At 52.2% G+C, this 18,745-nt stretch overlaps 8 protein-coding genes across 8 annotated transcripts; 4 read left to right on the forward strand and 4 right to left on the reverse strand.

Annotated features, from left to right (window-relative positions):
- Positions 1-15: 15 nt before the first annotated feature.
- Positions 16-2,918, reverse strand: N7539_001451 (F-box domain protein; the record flags this gene model as incomplete). The annotated part of the gene is made up of 2 exons (XM_056931054.1): positions 16-2,740; positions 2,848-2,918. 2 exons carry the CDS (start codon positions 2,916-2,918, stop codon positions 16-18), a joined length of 2,796 nt encoding a protein of 931 aa, XP_056793085.1.
- Positions 2,919-3,655: 737 nt separating this feature from the next.
- On the forward strand, positions 3,656-5,960 carry N7539_001452 (putative C6 transcription factor; the record flags this gene model as incomplete). Its single annotated transcript, XM_056931055.1, has 4 exons — positions 3,656-4,335; positions 4,403-4,840; positions 4,901-5,282; positions 5,343-5,960. 4 exons carry the CDS (start codon positions 3,656-3,658, stop codon positions 5,958-5,960), a joined length of 2,118 nt encoding a protein of 705 aa, XP_056793086.1.
- A 522-nt stretch (positions 5,961-6,482) lies between these two features.
- Positions 6,483-8,176, reverse strand: N7539_001453 (protein translocase subunit TIM50; the record flags this gene model as incomplete). Its single annotated transcript, XM_056931056.1, has 3 exons — positions 6,483-7,073; positions 7,139-7,852; positions 7,916-8,176. 3 exons carry the CDS (start codon positions 8,174-8,176, stop codon positions 6,483-6,485), a joined length of 1,566 nt encoding a protein of 521 aa, XP_056793087.1.
- Positions 8,177-8,839: 663 nt separating this feature from the next.
- N7539_001454 (uncharacterized protein) lies at positions 8,840-9,727 on the forward strand (the record flags this gene model as incomplete). Its single annotated transcript, XM_056931057.1, has 1 exon — positions 8,840-9,727. The coding sequence occupies one exon, from the start codon at positions 8,840-8,842 to the stop codon at positions 9,725-9,727; it is 888 nt and encodes a 295-aa protein (XP_056793088.1).
- Positions 9,728-10,018: 291 nt separating this feature from the next.
- On the reverse strand, positions 10,019-11,296 carry N7539_001455 (proteasome regulatory particle lid subunit RPN11; the record flags this gene model as incomplete). Its single annotated transcript, XM_056931058.1, has 4 exons — positions 10,019-10,167; positions 10,227-10,762; positions 10,830-11,083; positions 11,228-11,296. The coding sequence occupies 4 exons, from the start codon at positions 11,294-11,296 to the stop codon at positions 10,019-10,021; spliced, it is 1,008 nt and encodes a 335-aa protein (XP_056793089.1).
- A 586-nt stretch (positions 11,297-11,882) lies between these two features.
- rpdA (histone deacetylase RPD3) lies at positions 11,883-13,999 on the forward strand (the record flags this gene model as incomplete). The annotated part of the gene is made up of 4 exons (XM_056931059.1): positions 11,883-12,062; positions 12,130-12,430; positions 12,504-13,045; positions 13,106-13,999. 4 exons carry the CDS (start codon positions 11,883-11,885, stop codon positions 13,997-13,999), a joined length of 1,917 nt encoding a protein of 638 aa, XP_056793090.1.
- Positions 14,000-14,939: 940 nt separating this feature from the next.
- On the forward strand, positions 14,940-16,056 carry N7539_001457 (60S ribosomal protein uL14; the record flags this gene model as incomplete). Its single annotated transcript, XM_056931060.1, has 4 exons — positions 14,940-14,953; positions 15,167-15,217; positions 15,506-15,752; positions 15,946-16,056. The coding sequence occupies 4 exons, from the start codon at positions 14,940-14,942 to the stop codon at positions 16,054-16,056; spliced, it is 423 nt and encodes a 140-aa protein (XP_056793091.1).
- A 769-nt stretch (positions 16,057-16,825) lies between these two features.
- On the reverse strand, positions 16,826-18,652 carry N7539_001458 (uncharacterized protein; the record flags this gene model as incomplete). Its single annotated transcript, XM_056931061.1, has 1 exon — positions 16,826-18,652. The coding sequence occupies one exon, from the start codon at positions 18,650-18,652 to the stop codon at positions 16,826-16,828; it is 1,827 nt and encodes a 608-aa protein (XP_056793092.1).
- Positions 18,653-18,745: the final 93 nt, after the last annotated feature.

An 18,745-nucleotide genomic window follows, 5' to 3' on the forward strand; every position in this document is an offset into this window, starting at 1 on the left:
GAGTGCCCGATAGCACTACATGACAAGACATTTGCTTCTTCGTTTTCGACTCCGTTCTCGAATCGTCTGTTCATTCCAGTTTTCAATGCGTCTTCGCCATTCTTCATTGGCTGGCGGAGGCAAGCTGGGAGGCTCGGTTGATGCTCGGCGGCGAAAGGATCGTTGTCTGGCAGGTATGTCTGCTTCCTCGTCTTCCTCGGTGAGGTCTAACGCGTTTCCTGATGGCTGGGGGATGTGCAACAGATTCGGTGAGGATATAGAGTAAGAAAGGTAGTTGTCGCCAAGAAGCGTTGCATGTAGAGCGGCTTGTTCCTGATGGGTTGGCTCTTCCGCGGTGTGGAGTCTGAGGGTGGGGAGCGGTTGTGTGGACAGGCTATGATCTGCAGGATCGGTGAAATGGTAGGTATTTGGCCGGATCGAATTGATAGGAGCCGAAGGAGATGACTGGAAGTGAAGATCACGTGAAATGGCATCGTGCGTCATCAAAGGCTCTCGTGATGTTCCGTACGGGTCGATCATGTTATGACCAAGAAATTCTGGGCCAGACGCCTCGACCATCCCGTTGGCGAGGCTACTCTGGCTTCTGTCAGTGCGTCTGGAGCCGGTCAACGAACCCAACCTCTGCAGGAAGGTTGAATGAGGCCGCGTGCGATCCGGGAGCATCGCTCGTGTAACGTATGTTGTTTGAGATCGTGAGATTGATTGCGCTGATCCAGCAGCCTCCCCTTCAGAAATTAGTGGTCTCCCCGGGCGGAGCGAGCTCTGAAACACGGCCGACAATGAATGTTCAGCTTTGCGGCTGTAGGGTGGTGGAGGTGGGACCCAGTCGTCAGCATCATTTTCATGTGGAATTATTCCATGTGCAGCACTACTGCGATATCGTGGATCATAGCGTCCTCGAGTTGATGCTGCAGCTGTCGCAGCTCGGCGAAGGGTGTCCTGTGAACGAGGTTGCGTATTATCATAGGGAACTTCAACCACTTCACCACCTCGAGTCCGTCGGTTGACCAGCGGCTCAGCTGCAGCGGCGACTTGGCCAGGATCGACAAGCGCGTGCTGGCTTAGGGTCCGTCGAGTGTCTCGTGAGAGCGCAGTTGCACGCTGATGCATGGCGCTGGTGAATACAACCGAATCTGTTTCCACGCGTTGTAAACGAGTGCGTCGCCGTTCCAACTCCACCTCCATATCCAGCGAAGAATCTGGCTCCGACAGCACTATCGGCGAAGTAACGCCTACCTCAATGTCAAGTTGTTTTTCCTCTCCATTCGTCGTAGACCGTTCGAAATCCAACATCAAAATTCGTCCACCATCTACAGGAACATCTTCTTGGCCAAGAAGCTGAGCGCGTACTCCACCGGGTGCCACAGCGATAAATCGACGGCTTGCCTGGCGGGAGGCGATACCGTTGTTCACCCAGCGGCCTGAGCTGATTCCCTCCATGCAAGTCACTTGTCGACCCCGAATGATAGCCTTCTTCGGTTGTTCAATAATCTTGGCCAACTGAGCTCGATTATCAAAGACATTTGCTTGTCCATCATCGTGATGATCACCGCATAGGTATGTAACACTGGCACTTCCTGCTTCAGGAACAGGTGGTGTACTGTCAAGTCTTGCGGGTACTCCGTATACCCAGATCGCCGATTGTTCGAACCCTAGCGCAAGTAGCTCCCCAAACTCGTCTGTAGATGGCAGCATGAATGGGCTCGTCTCCCGAAGCTCGTCAGGAATGAAGGGTGTTGCAAAGAAGACACCCCCGGCATTGACTGCGTCGGCTTTGATCGATCGAAACGCAGCCAGAGAATTATCGTATGCAATGACCCAGCCGTCGTTCGTCTCTTCGTGCCCGTGAACGAAGCAAGCGTAACTGAAGTCGGGAATGAAGTCAGGAAATAGAATTTGCGTCGTCCACATCCGCATTTGCAGCTCTGCTAACGATGCATCGATGCCAACATCTGTGTCGAAAGGTGCGGTGATTGTGACAATGCCGGCCTTTCCGTTGCCAGTGGGTGATCCGAGAAGTATTGAGCCATCTGGGGAGAAGCAAAGAGCATCAACTCGAGGGCAGCGTGCAGCCCGACGCTCGGTTGCCAGGGCGCTCTCGCCAATCGCATACACCTCAAGGCAGTCCTCGAAGGACAGAGCCAAGACACTACCCGTTGGTGCAAAGGACAAGTCTTTCGGAGGATCGTTCAGCGTGATAGTTTGTAAGTGTCTTGCACCTTCGTCTGACAATCGGTAGATATTGATACGGTGAGCAGATGATTGGACAGCTAGAAGAGTGCCATCATCCAGGATCGTCGCTCCTAGCGGACGACGACGAGTCTGTAGCTCGTATTTCACAGCTATTGGATCTTTGGTGACTTCTAAGACCACTATACGGGATGAGCTGATGCATAGCAACAAGGCCCCATGCGTCGAGAACGCAAAGCGGAATACTTCGCCTTGGGGAAACGGGGTGGACGAGCTCATAGAGCTAGAGAGCAAACGGACCAACGTCCGCCGAGGGCGAAGAAAAACATCAAAGGCATTGCGCCTGATTTGTTCAAGAAATTGACTTTTCAGATCCGCCAAACACCTCGTCGGAGCAGAATCTTCCATTTGCGGGCCCGTTGCCCATGTTAGTGAAGCGCATTGTGACAAGTGGTGAGCATACAGAGAGGGTGACTCTGAGACCTTTCTCCATCGTCGATTCAGGAGCGCCAAAGAAGCGAATCCATTTGCATCGGCGACATACAAAATGCTACAGGGACAGAGGATGTCAGCTCCTGCGGCAAGCTCGACGCCTCCAGCCGCACGGTCACGGAATCCTGACAAGCTGCCTTCTCATCAGGACGAAGGCTGACTTACAGCTCTATCACACTAGGAGGCAGCCGAGCAAAGGCATCAGTTCCACTGGAAGTGGAGGCCTCCTCCTCCATCATGATCCGCGCTGGTCGTCGACATGGACAATCTCTTTCAGATCGAACAAGAGTGAGGTACTCATGGACAAAGGTGGCGGTGCTTCCCCAACCTCTCTCGGACTAACTTAGTTACCTCTTGAGTCTTGACCTTTTTCAACAATACCCCACTTGGCGACCCGCCCGTCAAGTTGATCGCCTAATAATACTACGAGTACGGGTTGTCATAAATAACTGGAGCCTCCTTAAGGCCTGAATTTCTTGCGGCCTTGATGCCTAGTGTGACCTGAGTTGAAAGCATTACTGCCTCAGGCATTCACCGCCGCTATCGCCAGGGCCCAGACACGTGCCGGTGACTCAAGCCGGTTCCCCGCAGCGCCCAACCGAACGTTCGGTTCCGCGACTTGACGCTGGGTTTTTTTTTCTGGCAGCTGGTTCTGTCTCATTTGAATACCCACCGTCTTGGATTGTGGTCAATTTCGCAGTTTATCATCTCTTTCATTGTCGACTGGTCGACCATGACAATTCAGCCAAGGCGTACAATGAAGTGTTCCACGCCTTAAACCAAGGTTCAGCGAATGAGCTCTCCTCTATGCTTATATCGCAATCGGCCGGCTTGTACCCCTCACTCTGCTCATCTGCGATCGGCCGACTCCGACGGAGGTAATCATCTCCAGTATCTGTCCTTCAGCTTTCTCCACTGCGCTCCAAGAAGTTTCCCGATACCTGTTGGCAATTCGTTCTCAAGCTAGCGCATCATGTCGCCGGCAACCTTGCAGGTAAACTCGTCCACAAAGCTATCCTCGCCAGGGTTCAATGCTGGCGCGCGACCTTACCGATCACACAAGGTGCGTGCTTGCGACTTGTGTCGGAAGCGCAAGTCGCGATGTACAGTCGATATTCCAGGTCAATCATGTCTTCTCTGTCGCGTGCAAGGGGCAGACTGTCACTATCAGGAAGAACAGAACCCGGATGCCACAACCTTGAATACCGCCGAGACCAAGCCGTGGTCGGGTGTCCCACCGATTGAGCCTGTCTTGGGTCAGAAACGCAAGCGATCACCCGAGAGACTCAGTCCCTCACGCCAATCTATCAATGGACCCAGTCCGCAAGGCACAACGTCTTCTGGGCGCCGTGGCAGTGATGCGCGGCGGAAAGAGGAAGATCCACACAACGAGTCGGTTCTCATTGTCGGTCCCATGGTTGCCGAGGATGCGCAAGTCATTGAGCAGCATATGCCTCCAGAAAGATCGAGCCTGTCTGAAGAACCGAACAGCCACCCATATAATATCTACTCGAGTGACCCGCGGAAGCCGGTGCTGTATACGACGATTTCCAGGCGACGGAAGGGCATGCGACGGGGCGTTCCGCCCGGGGAAAATCAGAGAGAAGTCTTGGAGCAGATCTTAGGGCCATTCAAACAAGATCTCGTCAAACTGTAAGAGTTGTCAATTTTTGTGCCCGTCTTTCTGTGTGCAGATACTAATTGAGTTTCCATGCTACAGCTTCATCGATCGGTTCAATGTCGCCTTTCCGATTTTCGATGGGGAACAATTCTGGGAGTCATACACAACGGATGGACTGGAGGATCCTCCTGCCTCATTGATTTGTCAAGTCTATTCCATGTCTCTTGTGTATTGGAAACACACCCCCAAACTTGCGTGTCATCCGAAGCCAGATGTGCGATACGCAATCAACATGACAGTGGCTGCGCTGCATGAAGAATTCTCCGCCCCTGGCTTATCCACCATCAGTGCTGCTCTGATCGATTTGACGGGAAGACCTATATTCTCAATGACAGGCAATGCGATTAGTTGCGGACGAATGCTGTCGTTAGCAAACTGTCTCGGACTGAATCGCGACCCAAGCCACTGGAAATTGTCACCGCAGGAGAAGGATCAGCGCACGCGTCTCTGGTGGGGAGTTGTCATTCACGATCGATGGTAAGCTATTTCCATATCACAGATATGTGACCGCGATCAACTTCTCATTCACTTTAACAGGGGAAGTTTTGGTCACGGTGTTCCGCCACAGATTTCTAAAACGCAATACGACGTGCCTTTGCCAAGCGTCGATAGCTTAGTGCCGCCGCATCTTCGAACAACCGAGCGCGTGAGAGCTGCGCATTGCCACATATTCCTTTGCAAATTGACAGAGATTCTTGGGGAGCTTCTCCCACTTGTGTATGGTCTTCAAGCGAAGCCAGCGCGCGAAAGCTCCAAGAAGCTCAGACAGATTCGCACAGATTTGGATTCTTGGGAGGACTCTCTCCCGGACTGGTTGAGGTCACCTCATAATAATCACGGGGAAACCCTGGCAGCTTCTAGCAGCTTGCAGCTTGCTTTTCTCGCCGTCAAAATGCTCGTCAGTCGTGTGGAATTGAATGTAAGGTTTTGGATTTCTGATAATATGCGAGTATCACAAGGCTTATCAATACGAATTTAGGAGGTCAACAACGCAGACACGGACAACCCTGAAGCTCGGCGCTACTTTCAGACGGAGTGTCGTCGGTCTGCGGAGGACATTGTTCGCTTCATAACTTCCTTGAGGAAGGAGAATTTCAAAGAATTCTGGCTACCTTGTGAGTGTACCGTGCGACTTCCGGCATCTGTTCATATGTACTCATTCGCATCTTCGTCTTCAGACAGCGCATTCCACCTCACATCTACGGCTACCCTTTTAGTGCGCTGTGCACTGGAAACGAATGATTCCGAGGTCGCTCGATCGTGTCTATCTAACGTTGAAACTCTGCGCACCGTCCTCCGTCGGGTTCGAGAAGAAGAGGACTGGGATGTGGCTGACATGTGTCTCGACCACTGCGAGCGAATTATGCACAGGCTTCCTGGAACTGGCGCCACTATCGATCAGCCAATGACTGCAGCAATGACTGAAAATGCTCTCGTCAATCCAGCTGCAATCTCACTGCCGGAGACACAAACCAACAACGACATAGTCGACGACATGATGTCTATATCAAATACATTCGGGACGATGGATGGTTTCCCGTTCGACATGACTGGCATTTGGGATGTCTCCGTCTTCCAAGATGTCAATTTGACATGAGAAGTGAGCTGTGAAGTGAATCAAAGACTCAATCCATGGATAGCTGAGCTCAACACGCCATGCTAGAACCTCAGTGGGATGTCATGCTTTCGCATAAGCCAAACTTGGTTTCAAAGGAATTTTCTTCAACACAGTTGTATATACCCCAATTTTAATCAATGCGAGAGTTGAACAATCACTCTTGGACATTTTCATCTAGTAAGCACATGATAATGAGACCCAAGTTTCGATCATATTAAAATCATCTCCCGAAGTTTTGTACATGGTGAACTAAGAAACATGAGCCCGTCAAGAAACATGAGCCCGTCAAGTATTCAAACGCTTATTTTACACTCATTCCTCAAGGATGCAGACACAGTCACTGACTCCAGAAAGGGAAAAAAAACCCATCAAATGACCTGGCCCCTGCCCTGAAATGACGAACACTAACCACTCCGTAGAAGGAAGACGAGTGACGAGTGAGAATTATAGAGATGGCAAATTGAAGGAGCTGCCTGTGCATGAAGCGAACCAGGTTCTGCTTTACTCCTTGCTAGAGCCCATTCCAAACATGCCCGTGAAGGAGCCCTTCATGCTGTTCATTTGCTCCTGACGAGCCTTCTCCTCTTCAGCAGCCATCTCGGCCAACCATTTCTCACCATTTTCGCGAATCTCGCGATCAATCATCTCGTAGTTCTTCTGGCCGCGCTCACGAATCTGGTCCCAGACCATCTTACCCTGGGCGAGACCCTCAATGGGCGATGGCTCGCCATCCAAGGTCCGGCTGGACTTCAAACCGAGAGCGGAAGCAAGGCTCCCCATGCCAATTGAAGGCTTCTTTTTCTGCTCCTCCTCGAGCTGCTTCTCGAAGCGCTCGCGCATGGCCTTCTCACGCTTGGCGAACTCAACAGGGATGTTGGTACCCTCAAAGGACTTGAGGACGGTGCGAACATCCTCCACACCCATACCAGCAAGATATTCGAGGAAAGGAATGAGGGCCACAAGGGTCTTGTCCTTGGAGTCTCCGGTCCACTTATCCAAGATGATGGAGTTCTCGGGTTGTAAGCGGGCGTGCTCTTCTTTGGTGTCGATCAGGATGACCTTAGAAAGGTCACGATTCAAGTATGACAGGTCCTGCGAGAAGAAAGCAAATTAGTCACTTTCATCACATTGATTCCGATAGGCTGTGCAAGAGTTACCTTGATATACTCTCCGTCCTTGTAGCGGGTAGCCTCACGGAAAAGAGGCCAGCGAATGATACGGTATGGGTCAAGTTTGCGAAGCACCTGGTCGGCCATCATGCTGGGAACGCTGGTGAACAGAACGAGCTCGTAGTACTGATTGAGGTATCGAAGGAAGTAGTCAACACCGGGACGTTTAGCAACGCGCCACCCGTGCTCTCTGCTCCATTCACTGTGCACGAGTAAGTCCTCCAGAGAAAGGACCAGGGTGTATGGTTGGCGCATCGTAGGGTCCTCATCAGGAAGCAGCTTAGGAAAAGCCGGGTCCTTGTAGTAGCTCGTCAAGTCTCCAGTGCGAGCCTTGATACGACCCCACCAGAGACCAGGGCTCCATCCAGAAGGAGTTTCTGTGTGGGCGCGCTCCTCCTCCTCGGTCTCCCAGTTGCGACCCAGGTAGCCCATTCCGGCAATACCCGCAGCCAGCATTATAGCGTACATGATGTTGGCCATGCGGGCCTTGCGGCGATCGAGAGAGGTCTCATAACCACTCTTGGGAATATCACCACCGCCGCGACCACTACCATCTTCACTGTAGTCCTCCGTGCGGGTGTGGTCCTCGGTGATATTCAGCGAACCTTTCCTCTGGCGTGCCTCGAGCTCTGCTGCCAACGTTGACGGAATACCTTGCGTCAAATCCGGAAGAGGCTTGTGGGGGATTGGTTCGGATTCATCCTAAGATTGACGCTTGATTAGAACTGCGTTGATTTTCAGAAAAACATATGATAAAGAGCTCACAACTGTCGTTGACTCAGGCGTTTCGGTTTGAGGCGTGCCCTGTGTCTCGGCGTCGGATTGTTGGGAAGCAGCTGTGTTTTTTGTGACCTTAGGCTCTTTTCGCTGAGTATCCTTGCCCTGCAAAGACCCTGGGAGCGTGTAGGGAGTGTTGGTCTTGCCCTTGGCGTACCACCTGGGACGCTGGGCTGATAGAGCGGACACCCGGACGGTCGAGGCGAAGGCGTTTCGCCTGGCGAGAGGCAGCACGGCACGACTCAGCATGACGAGATAGGTAATTCAGTTGAGATGAAAATTCAATTAAATGACAAGAGATCGATGCGCTCATGCCCTTCAAGTGAGCTTGATGAACGATACCGAGTATGCGCTTCCGGCTCAAGTCAAGGTTCCCGTAGAAAAGTCGGCGCGGCGCGGAGGATTCGGTGACGCACAGATACCAGCTGCGCAAAGGCTTCTTATTTCCTTCGAGTTGACACCGCGGTGGATTCCTCTTTTTTCTCTTCTTCACCATGAAAGTTACACCCAGACATTAATTTGACCCAACATCCGCCTTCCACGAATGCTGGGTTGTATTAGCTGGGGAGACGAAGGAATTTATTTCTGATTCCCACTTCCAAGAGCCGCAGCGAAGGCATCCTCTGATGCTGTAGCTCCGTACGTGGGTCACATTCATTACATATCCATTCCGTCTACTTGGGCATCACTCGAAGCCAGACCACTAGTGTGCCGGTATTTGTTACTCTCTTTGGTCTTGCGATCACAGAAGCATACCGCGCTGCGCGTCTTCCAGGCGCTTTGAGTCTTAATCCAAAATCCAAAACATGAATACCAAAGTCCATCCATATTTGCCGAGCCGGGTATAGACTGTGGTTGATAAACTTCGCCCCTTTGCCACCTCCTGCTAGGAAACTTTCTCTCTTTTTCAACATGCGTCTCAAGAAATCGCAAAGGGCCGAGTTCTTCGATGAGGATGAAGAAGTCGCCCGACCCAAGCCAAGTCGTGCTACACGCTCATTGAAACCATTTCGCCTACTCGATCTCCCATCCGAGATCCGGGAACGGATCTACCACTTCGCTCTCTTCACTCCGTCACGGAAAAGCGCCCGGAAGAGAAACGGCACGGTTGGCGCTTCCGCAAAAAAACATAAGGCTTTTTCGCCCACAGCCCAGCGCATTAATTTGTTCCTGAGCTGCCGTCGCATCCACGATGAGGCCAGTTACTACTTCTTCTCGACACAAGTATTTCGACTCTTCTCCATCCAGGACTTCGCGCAGATGCCGACCGTCCGGCAACTGCCCCGTAGCCACCGAGGCTCGGTGACAACGATTGAGCTGATCTTGGGAAATAGCTGGACTGCACCTCCCAAGAACTATACTGTTAATCAGGGACTGGGTCTCCACGATATGGTATTGACGCGGACACTCAAAGTCTGGATCGAGTGCGACCCCTCGCAGCCAATCTTCGAGGGATTTCGCATCTCCAAGGATTTCTATACGGACTTTGCTGGGAACTTGCTCCGACAGATCCTTGAACGTCTTCCCAACCTGGTCCAGGTCGAGTTTGATGCATATCCGTCAGTACATAAGAATGGAGGGTTGATGACGCGGTTGCTAGAAGAGACTCGAAAATTCGGAAAGAAAGTGCTATGGGGTCCGGAGCGAGGCTGGGTTGACGATGAGGACGATTTCGATCCGCCTGAAGAGGACCTTGTCGATTGTATCGGTGACAATCTGCAATCGGCACAGCCGGCCATGGATATCTTGAGTGAGACACTGCAGCTCATTAGGTTGGAAAGGGAGGCAGTGGCTGTTTAGCCTTCCGCACATTGATGTGATAGATATGATCATGATTTTTTACATTGCGCGGCGTTTTAGACTAGATTTCATGCGCTATATCCAAAATTTATGCTCACGGGGTTTGACTGGTTTACTCATCTCGTGTCATCAAGGACTACACTAATAAGCTTCACCGCTACTGGGAGGTAAGAGATCCTCCTTTGTGCTAACTTCCAAACCAGCCTTAGATGCACATGGTAGGATATTAAGGCAGCGGTGGTTCGTAATTCCCATTCCTCTTAATCTATGCGCGTTTTGGCTGCAGAATGTTTAGAGTTCCTCGTCCAGGTCCATGGAGGTGCCATTGCCGGTGTCCTTGCTCGCTGATTGCCGAGCGACTGATGCCTCCTTGTCAATCATCTGCCTCGACACGGCCACAATGTTGTCTTCAATCAGCTTCTGGCTGACATCTTCGATATCTGCAGGGAACATTAGCATGAGGCAAGGACTGTCATGGAATCATCGGCCTTTGACTTACGCTTTTTGGGATCGACCTTGCCGACATATCTTGTCTTCAACTGCTCCTTTGTGAGCTCGGTCTCCTCCTTCACCCGCTTCTCGTAGCCTTCGGCAAGGCTCACGAGCTGCTTCATCTGCTCCACGTTGTGTTCACCCTCCTCGTGGAAGTCTTTCATTTGCAAAGCCTCGGTCCATACGTGCTTGTGGAGGTTCATCAGCATGTTCTCTTCCAAACCTGTCTTCCGGTAATTGATGGCAATGCTGTAGTAGTGGCGGTTCAACCCATGAATCAAAGCCTGAATGGAGGGCTTGTTCAAGTGGCCTAAGTTTGACGTCGTTTGACGAGGCTCCTGACCCATCACAACGGTCTGTGGTTGAATAAGACGGAAAGCATCGATGACGACCTTGCCCTTCACAGATTGAATGGGATCAACGACAACGGCAACAGCGCGAGGAGTAAGTTGCTCGAATGACTGCTGCGTGTTGATATCGACGGAGGAAAGCCAGCACCCAAAACCGGGGTGAGAGTGATACCAGCCGACAACAGTCTCCGGTCTAGCGAGCAAGAAGCCTCGTCAGTAATGCTTCGAAGGTCGCATAATCAAATTGGCGCTTGGCGTACCGTCCAGTTTGTTTCAACATCTCCATCATCTTCGTCTGGAACACAGGATCCACCGCCTCAACACTGACACCGGTGCCACTTTGTGGCATGGCGAAAACATCTACCACCCGGACAGTATACTCATCAACGAATTCACCAAGCATGAGACCCATGACCTCCATAGGCACACCAGCACGACCATGTCGTAACATTTTCAGCAGGGCGAGGGATGAGATATGCACGGTTTCGGAATTATCGATGAGATTGGGAGTATCCTGCAGCAAATAGAGTCAGTGAGCGAAGCCAACAAAGAAAAAGACCTTGGTATACAGCTCGTGAGGGCAAGCTCGAGAGCTTGAAGAGTCGCCAGACACGAGGCAACATTGAAGCTATCATTCTATGCATGACTCGGTACTTACTCCACCAGGAGCACCCCCTCCCATTCCGAGGCCTTGAGCGGCCTGTAGCATACGATTGATGCGATCCATGATGGCTGGTTGCAACTAAGCTTGTTGTGAAGAGTGACGATTATGCGAGACAGCTCCCGAATACGTGGACGCGCCGATAGAACGTTTCAAATGTCCTCGCAGGATTTTGACTTCGAAAGGGGTGACAGATCTGGTACCCTGGAGATGATTCTGTAAACTGAGAACAATTAGAGTGAAAGACGAGGTGATTCGGAAGGCTCTCAATCGGAGCACGATTGTCGATATGAGCGGACCTCCGGAGCTCAACTGACGAAGGCGGTCTGGACTTCTGCCGGGGGGCGTTTGTCTTCCCACGCGGCGGTTGATTCTCTCAGGGCTTCCGTGTTTCCCTCCAACGCCGAATATGACTGTGCTAGCTGTCTACCTCTGCGTATCCAGCTAGCCTCGTTGCCTTACGATTGTTGCGCTCCTTGGTAGCCCGGGTTTTCTACCTGTCGGAGCCATTGGCTATAACAAGACCTCACTCCTCCCTCCTTCCCGTCTTCTTCGCACCGCTTTCCTGCACTTTCCGGTGTTGTGCACTGAGATATCTCAGCTTATCGACAGCTGCTGTCAGTCTCTCTGAGTCTCACCTCGTGTACGCAGCATGGCCGCCGAACCTGTTACCAATGGCTCGGGTGCCAATAATAAGAAAGTGGCCTACTTCTATGACTCTGATGTCGGCAACTATGCCTATGTTTCGGGTCACCCCATGAAGCCTCATCGCATTCGTATGACCCACAGCCTGGTCATGAACTATGGGCTGTACAAGAAAATGGAAATTTATGTACGGAGCTCCATTCATCCCAGCTCAGTAAGTGTGAAACATTGCAACTGATATGCATTCCAAACAGCGTGCGAAGCCGGCTTCGAAGTACGAGATGACCCAATTTCACACCGACGAGTATATCGACTTCCTCTCGAAGGTAACGCCAGACAACATGGACCAATTTTCAAAAGAACAAAGTCGCTATAACGTCGGGGACGATTGTCCAGTCTTTGATGGCTTGTTCGAATTCTGCGGTATTAGTGCTGGAGGCAGTATGGAAGGCGCCGCTCGCCTGAACCGCGGCAAGTGCGATGTAGCCGTCAACTGGGCAGGTGGTCTCCACCATGCAAAGAAAAGTGAAGCAAGCGGCTTCTGCTATGTCAATGGTATGTCTCATTTGCTTCATTTGCTGCCATACTGGTTTTCGCCCGAATCATAGCTAATTGTTTATAAATTCAGATATCGTCCTCGGCATTCTAGAATTGCTCCGGTTCAAGCAGCGAGTCCTCTATGTCGATATTGATGTCCATCACGGTGACGGTGTCGAAGAGGCTTTCTACACTACAGATCGGGTCATGACCGTGTCATTCCACAAATACGGCGAGTACTTCCCCGGCACTGGCGAGCTTCGTGATATCGGTGTAGGGTCAGGAAAGTACTACGCAGTGAATTTCCCTCTGCGTGATGGAATTAATGATGCCTCCTACAAGAGCATCTTTGAGCCTGTCATTAAGAGTGTCATGGAGTGGTATCGTCCGGAGGCTGTGGTGCTTCAGTGCGGTGGTGACAGTCTATCTGGGGACCGTCTCGGGTGCTTTAATCTGAGTATGCGGGGCCATGCCAACTGCGTCAACTTCATTAAAAGCTTCGATCTGCCGACACTCATTCTTGGCGGTGGTGGTTACACCATGAGGAACGTTGCGCGCACCTGGGCCTACGAGACGGGTATCCTCGTTGGAGACAACCTTACATCCGAGTTGCCTTACAACGACTACTATGAGGTGAGCGACTACTCAAACATAATCGGTTCATCATATGCAAGTTCTTACTTTAGACGATAGTACTTCGCCCCGGATTACGAGCTTGATGTCCGCCCGTCAAACATGGACAATGCCAACACCAAGGATTATCTGGACAAGATTCGCAATCAAGTTGTTGAAAACCTGAAGCGCACCGCATTCGCCCCATCTGTTCAGATGACTGATGTTCCTCGCAACCCAATTCTCGATGGAATGGATGACGAGGCCGATGACGTTCTTGATGACCTGGACGAGGACGAGAACAAGGACAAGCGCTTCACGCAGCGTCGGTTCGACCAGTACGTCGAGAAACCTGGCGAACTCAGCGAAAGCGAGGACGAGGAAGAAAATGCCGCGAATGGTGTTCGTCGCCAGCCTGGTGTAGTGCGTCGCCGAAACATCGCCAATTACAGAAACATCGATGCCGCCGATTCCGGACTCGACAGTGGAATGGCGACTCCATTGGATGCATCCTCAATTGCTGACAACGACATGGAAGGCGCCGCCGACACTAAAATGGCAGATCTCCCAGTCTCTGAGTCAGGACCCGCGGCTGTTGCCGATGCGGAGGATACGCCGATGGCAGAGTCTGAGCAATTGGCGGCGGACGCCGAGGATAAGGGCGACTCTGCGCTGGTCTCACAACAGCCTTCGCCTTCCGCCCGCGACGAAGACACGGCCATGGAAGATGTTGAGTCGGCCGTTGACGGTACTGGACTGGTAAAGCCCTCAGCTACCTCAGAGGAAACGAAGCCGGAGGCAACGCCTGTAGCCGAGGACTCGAACAAGACACCCGCTCCTTCTTCTCGGGCTCAGTCAGTAGTGAAGGAATCCACCCCACCTGCCGCAGAGGTTTCTGTCCCCACTGGCGACGCCGAGAAAACGGAGCCTGCATCAAGCGATACTCCCGCGGAACCGGCCAAGAAAGAGGAATGATTTCTCCGTGATACCAGGCTTTGGGATTCAATCACGGCGCAACGGGCAACTGGCAGAATGGTGTTTTTGGATTGGCGGCATGCACATCTTTTGATTTGGATTTTGAAGAGGTTGCCATATATACCTATCTCCCTTACATGAGTTCAAGCATGGCAATAATGTTTCTTTCAAGCCGCTTTTGCTCTGGTTCCCAGTCAAGTAGAGTCAACTCACCCCGAAGAGGCAGTGCTCGAAGAAGGCAAAGGTTAGGAAGCTGGAACAGATAGTACGTGTATGTGACGCATCAGCTTAGTCTGTCTGGTCAACTGGTGAGCTGACTGTCCATTTGGCCGATTGACGGATAATATAACATCATATTGCCGTGGAGGGTTCAAAAGTCTTTTCATCTAATGACTGGCTTTCTAGCTACAGCAGCATTCAGCCCTCACGACATAAGCGAAATACAATTGTGTGTTAAGTGCAGCCGCGTCTACTTCTATACATGCAGCAGGTGTGCGCGTGGAGGAACGGCACTCGGAGACTCCACCTGAATGTTAAAGACGAGCTTCTGGCCCGGGGCTCTGTATCAGGTGACTTCATAGATGGCTGTCCCGGCCTTGGCCATCGATGACCGAATTGCTCACCAAACCTCTACCGTAAGTGAGGCAGGACTGACAACAACTGCCAGAGCCTGGGAGTAACTTGCGAGGTGCCCAGGACGTGACATTGAAGATGGATCACATGAACTATGCAGGTGGGTCCGTCTGGGTGCCCCCTTCCCCAACTCGGCCTAGTGCTAGGGCAACCTCTTTGGACCAATGGACGGAGAGCCAAGATTTTCGACACCCACCACCGCACTAAGCGAGACAAGAAAGCACTGTGGACGTTGCTTTGATTTCTGGATTGATCTTTTGACGCCAACCCCTTTCGCCCTTCACGACAACACCGAAACTCAGCCATCATGTCTAAGAGAGGGTAAGTGCTACTGCCCTAAAATCGAATCGAAAGCGTCCACATTTGCCCCGAAAAGAGTCGTCGAGAACACACTGCGCAGCCCCTCAAGTTACGGAATCATTGAACATCGAAAGTCTCGGGCGGGAAGCGTGATTCTGGACGCCGACAAATCGACGAAGCAAAGTGGAGGACATGAGACAAGGAACAAGATGACTGACTCGAATTGAATTACAGTCGTGCCAGTGCCGCCGGCAACAAGCTGAAGATGACCCTCGGTCTGCCTGTGTACGTGCTACCTCAAAAGAAATTTCACGGCCATGTTCCTCGCCTAGTCAAATTGGATTGATTCTCTGCCGGTCGCCTGCTTCCTCAATCAATTCGATCTACATCTCCTCGATCTTCCGAACCAACCCGAGTGTCAACCTGCTTCGCAAAATCGAATCGCATCGAAGAGGCCCCTGCAGGAATCACCATTCGACATGGGGCGAGGACACATGAGTCGCAGAAATCGCTTTCTTCCCGAAATCACAGTCGCGAACTAAGAAACTAATGAATGTACGTCTTTGTCAACAGTGGCGCCGTGATGAACTGCTGCGACAACTCCGGTGCTCGCAACCTGTACATCATTGCCGTCTGCGGTATTGGTGCCCGCCTGAACCGTCTCCCCGCTGCTGGTGTCGGTGACATGGTCATGGCCACCGTCAAGAAGGGAAAGCCCGAGCTCCGCAAGAAGGTCATGCCCGCCGTTGTCGTCCGCCAGAGCAAGCCCTGGCGCCGGGCTGACGGTATCTACCTGTACTTCGAGGACAACGCTGGTGTTGTAAGTGGCCAATTCCGGTTCCTGTTCACCAGTCTCAGAGCGTGCGCAAGTGGAAGAAGCCAAAGATCGCTGCCCAGCGCGACCGCAATTGATCGTTGCGCATACTCATATGCTTGAGTTCCTCTTCCGCCACCTGCGCCGTTCTCTGACATTTGACGTACCGCATTTCAATACTAATCGATGACCTCTACAGATCGTCAACGCCAAGGGTGAGATGAAGGGATCTGCCATCACCGGTCCCGTCGGTAAGGAGGCTGCTGAGCTCTGGCCCCGTATTGCCTCCAACTCCGGTGTCGTCATGTAAAGAGAGCAGTGAAAGACCGAATAAAACAACAAAATTTTTTCAACGATACCAAAACCTGACTCTTTGGGACCCGGGAATGACGGAGTGCATTGATGGCAATTATTGTGGAGAGGAACGAACTCCATTTGGCAAGAGGAGGAGTATGGGACATGTCCTTTTTCTTGAGATGAATACTCGACCCTCATCATTTCGAGCCGGTTTTTGTCCTCCCATTCGCGTTTTTTTATCTCTTTGAACACTGGCGACTCTGAGGAGTAGACTCGAAAAATACTACCTTTTCATGACCAATTCGTTCTGCCTCGGCATTCACGCATGTTCACGTGTGATGGCGCCCTCGTAGTTGTATCCTATCAATGTAATGCTTCAGACTGTAGTACGCATGATGCCAGGACCAGACGCAGCGCCTTACCTGCGTCATACTTTCGACGGCCATGGCACTCGAAAAGCATGAAACTCGGAGCGCTCGGCCATTAGACGACGTGACGCTCGAATCTCTAGCCCTTCGGCTCGCCTCGACTTGACAATCGAGCGACTTCGGATGATCACGAAGGATGCCCCTACGCTGGTTGCCCCTACGCTAACTACGTCATGATGTCTCTTGTGTTCTGGAACAATTACTACATCTTTGCACCGTATGGATCTCTTGCTCCGGGGGGGGGGGGGGGGGGGGGGGGGGAAATATCGAATTCGCCAGTATAATACAAAGCCTCAACCCTGAGAAAGCATTCTTTCCCCGGCTTATACATATATCCATTCGCTTTCAATCCAGCTACCCAATGAATCTGTTCATCGTCCGCCCCCGCGAGGTTTTCTCGTCGTGTTTCTCGCTATGATATTGCGGCACCTCTGATTTTATCGGAGTCATGACAGCCAATCCACCGTTCCCCTGCACCTGCGTGATGATCACAAGGAGCCCAACGATCAAAGTCACCAAGATCAGTACATGCACCGCCCACCAGAAATGCTGGACTCCCGCTGGGCACATGGAAATTTCATACTTCCACTCGCCGGCGTTGGTGTCAAACCAGGCCGACAAAAGTCCGGCATTTCCCCCGAATTCCCCCATCATAGCACGCATCGTTACTTCGCGAATCGAGGGGCTGGTCGGCTTTTCGGGCCTGTACCTGTTGTATCGCTTGGCAGACCACTGCCAGTTGGGAGGGGATGATGCGTCGGACGGCGCGTCTGCCGCACTGTTGGCTGCTGCGGCGGTGGTTCGGTTGACGTAGTGGATGACATCGCAGCCGGTGTGGTCATGGCCTGTAAGGATGAGTCCGTTCCGGCCATAGCCACCATAAGCTGCGGCTTGATCACCGCTTAATCCGAAGATCCCCTGTAAGATTCCAATGGCGCTGATATGATCGCTGAGATGGTTCTGTTCCCTGAGGCCGCCCGCCTTCCAGCGTGGTACGTCCTCCGGTCCTTTACTGTCGTCCTCGTCGTGGAAGGTGAACAGTGGCCCGTCCGTGCAGATTCCCTCCTGCTTGTGCATTGGCAAGTGAGTCAGAAGCAAGGTGAAGGTCGACCGGTCCTCTACCGGGTACGAGCGATGACTGATAAGATCGTTCAGGTATGAATAGCTACGAGACTGCAGGTCCTGCGACAAAGCAGGCGTGTCGAAGAGTAGCGTGTTCAAGTTGATCAAATGCAATGTCGGCGTCACAACCGACCCGTCCGGTCCATTCACAGACGGGTGCTGGAACCGAATGTCCCAGTCGGCGCGGCCGAATTCGCGCTCAAAGCGCTCAATCCGCGCCTCGCTTGCATCGCCCGCGTACCCGATATCGTGATTCCCAGCCACGTTGATGATACGTCGTGGCCAGGCTGGGTCGGCTCCTGGGCCTAGGGGCTCAAGATCCGGATGAGCATCCTGACGTCGGTCACCGTCCTTCGTACCAGCCAGAGTGATGCGATCTTCCACCCGTTGGGCCCCGCGAAATACACGCTCCCAGTACCGTTTACTGCGCCGTGTGAACTCATCATCATCGATCCACTGACTCCCAAGAAGATCGCCCAGCACCGTGGTATGGGTGGGTCGAGTCCACCAGAAGAGCGTGCGGTATATATGCGCGAGATAGTAGTCGTTGCCGACGAGGTCAACCTGTTTCATAGTTGCGCGGAAGGACCTTAGTACATCTTCCGTCAGGAACGTCTTGATGCTCGTCGTGATATTATTCAGAACATTCGCATCGGTGGGGATCTGGTGGATCGGCCTCGTCGACGAGGCTTCGGAGATTGCATCCCTGGTTGCACGCCAGTGGGTGCGCAGGCGCGGCAATAGCTTCCATTCGGGGAGTGGTAATGAAGAGTCGCCTTCTAGCTGTGGATCGGCGAGAACCAGAAGTCGGAAAATGGCAGGTTGATGATCCACGACTGCGTTCGATGCGCGGACATGTTGGAGAAAGGTGTTGACAGCGACTTTCCGCTGCAAGGTATTCAAGATTGTCGAGTCGCTGGAATTGCTGAGATCAGTGCCGTGGGGAAGTGGAAAGCCACAGCCATTGATTAAGGGATATAAGTAAAGATAGAGTGAGACCGTGAGGGTGACGGGGAAAAGGAGCGTAAACACGCGGCTCAACAGCGCGCGGAGACTCATGAGGAGCCACGGGATCGGGAGACGGGGTTGGAAAAGAATACCGTATTATAAAGGAGTGATATACAGCATTATTAGTATCACGCCGAGAAAGCG

Source organism: Penicillium diatomitis (assembly GCF_028827545.1).
Source record: "Penicillium diatomitis strain IBT 30728 chromosome Unknown utg000002l_segment0_segment0, whole genome shotgun sequence".
Lineage (NCBI taxonomy): Eukaryota > Fungi > Ascomycota > Eurotiomycetes > Eurotiales > Aspergillaceae > Penicillium > Penicillium diatomitis.